This window comes from Atta cephalotes (assembly GCF_000143395.1).
Source record: "Atta cephalotes unplaced genomic scaffold scaffold00012, whole genome shotgun sequence".
Taxonomy (NCBI): Eukaryota; Metazoa; Arthropoda; class Insecta; order Hymenoptera; family Formicidae; genus Atta; species Atta cephalotes.
The window spans coordinates 4,385,623-4,390,319 of record NW_012130076.1 but is presented as its reverse complement, the minus strand read 5'-3'; the positions used below and the strand labels follow the sequence as shown (position 1 = coordinate 4,390,319).

Below are 4,697 nucleotides of genomic sequence, written 5' to 3'. Positions count from 1 at the left end.
ATATATATATATATATTTATTTATTTAAGAATACACGCTCGTATAAGAAGCAAGAAAAGAAAATAGAAAGTATGCGTTCCAACTTACATTAGTTTGCAACTGCCAGGCCGTTGATTGCTCAGTCTTGGATTGTAGTCCGACACCTAAGGCAACGAGATTGGGTCTCTCTATCCACGGACTCTCGCGGTTATTTAGAAAATCGTTTCTAAAATGACACGACATTTCAGGCAATTTTAGGTAAATTCCGAACTTTCTCGAATAATCACGTGAAATTACCTGGATGCTCTCCCCTGTGCCGATCTGGACGTGGCGATAATCTGACCTCTACTACGACCAGTGCCAGGCGAGACTGAACCACTTCCCGCCACGATCCAATCAACATCAGGGCCTGAGAAATTGACGTCTCGTAAAAATCAAAGACGCATGTTAAATAAATATAAATATGTATAATTAAGGATTTTTAATCATACAAAATTTTCAACTACACTTGCGTCGTATTCAAAACGATATAATATAAATATACGCCCGCTTAGAGAAAAAAGAAAAATTATAATATGTGCAATTAAGAAAATAAATTTTATGATACACATACGGATAATCATGTAATATCCAACTTTACGTTTTACATTAAATGTCACGCGATGTGATGTCGTGATTTCAAACGTTTATTAGAAATCTAACTGCGTGATTTCTTTTATGCAGTTATAAAAGAAGAATTAACTTATTGACTACGCTCTGTGATATTATTACGTTACATTTTATATTACAATATCTTCTAATCATATAAAATCTCTTTGTTTTATAAAACTTCATTCAACTTCACTAGAATAAATAACGATACAGCAAAGTTTACTATTGTAACAACGCAATTATCGTACAATAAAGTTTCTTTTTTAGAGTACCGCCGTCAATGAAACTTGTACTTTGTCGTAAGATTTTATCTGTGCGGGTGCATTATGCTTTGCTCGTTTATTCCTGGTTGTTATTACCAGTAGCGATCTGAACAGTCGGTGAAATTTGCAAGCCATACACCACGAGACCATCAGCCGATACTAGGGGTAGCGATTTCCTAGCCAGACGTGCTCTGATGGCGGCCAGCATCGTCTCGGCGTCGGGATTTCCCTCACCCGCCCGTCTTCCCGCTTGAATGACTTCCTACAAACGAACGAGGTGTTTGTTCAATGCTTAAGATTAATGGGCTTCCTACAATAAGTCATTACTAAGTTTTAAGTCTTAAGCCGTAAAAAATTGATTAATCACTCTGATTGAACGTAGTTGAACGTGAAAAGAATAATAATCATCTGTATGAGATTAATTTCTTACGGTTTAAGACTCAAAACCTAGGTAATGGCTTATTATAGAAAGTCCATGAAGGCTATGTCACATAAAAAATTTAAGCAGTAAGAAAAACATAAGTAGTACCTAAATGAATCAATATTTTGAATTAATGAATTTGTTATTACTTACGTCTTTATACCGATTGACCGATTCGTTTAGCTACTGCTTACGTCTTATTGCCGTATATTTTTCTGTGTGCCATGGACTTAACATTCAAATCTAATAAGATAGTTTTTACCTCAGAATCGTAAATCTGTCCTAAAACAGCCAAAGTGTCGAGCGCAGCTTGACGTACTCTGCGTCGCCGATCTGCGACCATCGCCGCCACTCGGCTGGCCACGGTTTCCAGTTTGAACTCGGTGCTGGGAAACGTCACTAGCGAGAAGATCAGCAACTGCAATGCGTTCTCTCTTGTCTGCGTAAAAGCAACAAATTTAATGTCAAAATGACACGAATTAACGTTTTAAATTACTTAAAAACTTTTTAGAGTGCAACTTTTGGGTAGAGTTCCGAAAGAAATTCTTCGATTTTATTGTCGATTGATATAATACTGTATTGGTATAATACTGTATTTTGGTGTGCTGATTACCAGGATTGAATAGTGCTAAGTTAAAAAGATAAAAAGTTAAGTTAAAAAGTTAAAAAGTTAATTAATTTTAACTTAACTTAGTTACATTTTAGACTCTTAACTTTTTAACTTCATTTAGTTACATTTTATTAGTAATTAATAACTTTTAATTTGATTTTGTTTATTTGAAGTCAATCCTTAAATACAATGTGAGAGGTTAATGAGTATATAATTTAATAATTTTATATTATATAATCATGTGAACAAAAATAATCAGAATAAATAAGTAAGCTGTAAGAAAGGAAAAATATGAAAAATTAAAAAATTATATAAAATAGTCGAACTTTTTCTTTCTTTTTTTTGGTTGTCCGTTTGAATCAAATTTAACTTTTAACTTTTTAGTTACTTTTTTTATTAACTTAACTTTTAATTAATTTTATTATGGATTAACTTGTATTTTAATTAAATTTTCAAGGCTGTTAACTTTAACTTAATTTAATTAAAAAAAAGTTAACTTATCCAGCCTTACTAATTACAAATATGATCATTAAAATTACCGATAAGATCATTTGCTGTGCAATCTAGCTAAGCGATAGATAGAACGTACAATTTCTTTACGATTTTTCACGCGAAGTGACTCCCACCTCACCTCCCCCCCTGCTTAGGAGCACGACTTCCACGCGAAGCGACTCCCACCCCATTTCATCCCTACTTAGGGACGCACGACTTTTTACGTGAAAAAAATGTGAAAAAAATCGTTTTTTTAAATATTTAACCTTGAAAATGACCTTGAAAATGACCAATTTTCATTATTATATTCGTAATCAGGATATCAAAATACAATATTATGTCAATCGACAAGAAAATTGGGGGATTCATCTTTTCGGAACTCTATCCAAACTCTTTTTCAATATTGACTCAATTTTCACTCTTTAAAGTGATTCCACCCCAAAGAATTTAGAGAATACCTTAGTGTTTCTGGCGCTCAGACAATGTGGCTGCAGTAATTGTTCCAAGAGCAGGCTAGGCTTGAGCCGTAACATCGCGATTCGAGCGAGCTGCGCCGCGGATGGACCACCTTGTCTAGCCAGGCCCCAAGCCAGCTGCGGCAATTTCTTTTTTAATGCATCCTCCGAGACACCGGCGACCACAACCTGAAATATAAAATAGTTTCTAAGAACACATACGAAAGTATAGTTCTAGAAAAGTTTAACAATATGAGCTTTAAAACAGTTGAACAACAACACGTCATGAACCTTTGGTATTATAAAAAAAGTTGCAGAGTATTATTTTCCTTTCGCATCGCGTTAAAAGTGTCTTCTACGCAATTCTCGCACGTGGATATACATGTCATATAGGTGTCCTTGCTGCTTACGCTTTAAAACTTGATAACTCGAGTTTAAATGCTTTTAAGGCCGAGAATACAGATATCGATATTGTAAGCTTATAAAAATCTCGTAGTATCAAAACTCTCAGTGAATCTTAAAGAGCTTGAGTAACAATTTCAAATTTTTCAACTAAATTTTAATAAATATTTGTTTGAATAATTCTGAAATAAATATTTACTAAATATAAACATACATTTATTTAATATGCAAAAACCATTAATTCATTTAACTATCTTTTTTTTTATTCAGTAAATATTAATTCATTGTAAATGTTACCTTAGCACTATTCCAAGAAATTATTAAAATTTAGTTGAAAAATTTGAAATTAAACTCGGCTTTGAAAGAAACTTTTTAAACATTCGAGGTAAAGTCATTGAAATTTAAAACTGATAGATATCATCCCGTTTTTATCGCGTGGAGTACATATTAACAAGGTTCATAGTGTTATCCGCTGACGACTACCGTCAGCGATGAATTAGCCTAAAGGCGGTATTCATAATCGGATCTTATATTTAAGATCTTAAGTACAGTCTTGAGAGTACTTAAGTACAGTCATGAACCAATCAGAGAACTGCACTAGTTTCTTAAAAGCCAATATTCATAGTCAAATCTTATTTCAAGACTTAAGAAGTCATGAACCAATCAGAAAGCTGCATTAGCGTTTTAAGAAATGTCTTAAGACGCTAATGCAGCCTTCTGATTGGTTCGTGACTTCTTAAGACCGTACTTAAGACGATCTTGAACATAAGATCTGACTACCGGCCTAAGACATTACTTAAGACGGTCTTAAATATAAGATCTGACTATGAATATCGACTTAAATCTCGGTGTATTTAAGGGCGATTTTGAGGTGCGAGGAGCTCACCTTCGCTACCGCTAAGCCGGCGGCAGCCACGCGGCAGCTCCTTTCACCGCCGAGCACTGCATGCAAGAGCGATCCTAATCGCGACTCTATCGCGATTAGCGCCGAGGACGTCCGCAGAGCCGACGCAACTCTTTCCAGACCTCTGACACGCGCTCGCCAGTCGTCCTGCAAGAGTGACAAGATATCAGACGAAAGAATGATTGAAATTCCTGCGACACGTCATACATCGTAATCGTCAAACAAACCTACGTGATATTTTATCAATTACACTTTGACGTCATCAAATATTTGATTGCAAGGAAAAAAGTTATAGAAAGTTACCTCATTTTAATTGCGTGGTAAGGGAGAAATTTATTTATGTAACATATGAATATTTAAATTTTTATTAGTGTTTTTGTGCGCTTAATATTAGAACGACGATGATGTACATTTTGGCTTCGCTAATCATCAATTTTTTTTCTCTTTTGTATTAAATATACAATACAAAATATTAAAAAAAAAAAAAAATATATATATATATATATATATATATATATAG

At 34.2% G+C, this 4,697-nt stretch overlaps 1 protein-coding gene across 1 annotated transcript in view; it reads right to left on the bottom strand.

Moving 5' to 3' along the window:
• The window catches only part of LOC105617220, a 35,185-nt gene that overhangs the window by 20,050 nt on the left and 10,438 nt on the right, over positions 1 to 4,697 (bottom strand). The window contains exons 4-9 of the mRNA XM_012198787.1: positions 4,160 to 4,324; positions 2,875 to 3,060; positions 1,577 to 1,753; positions 990 to 1,155; positions 277 to 388; positions 88 to 205 (exon numbers count right to left, since the gene is read on the bottom strand). Coding sequence (XP_012054177.1) covers positions 88 to 205; positions 277 to 388; positions 990 to 1,155; positions 1,577 to 1,753; positions 2,875 to 3,060; positions 4,160 to 4,324 — 924 coding nt within the window. The remainder of the gene's footprint in view (positions 1 to 87; positions 206 to 276; positions 389 to 989; positions 1,156 to 1,576; positions 1,754 to 2,874; positions 3,061 to 4,159; positions 4,325 to 4,697) is intronic.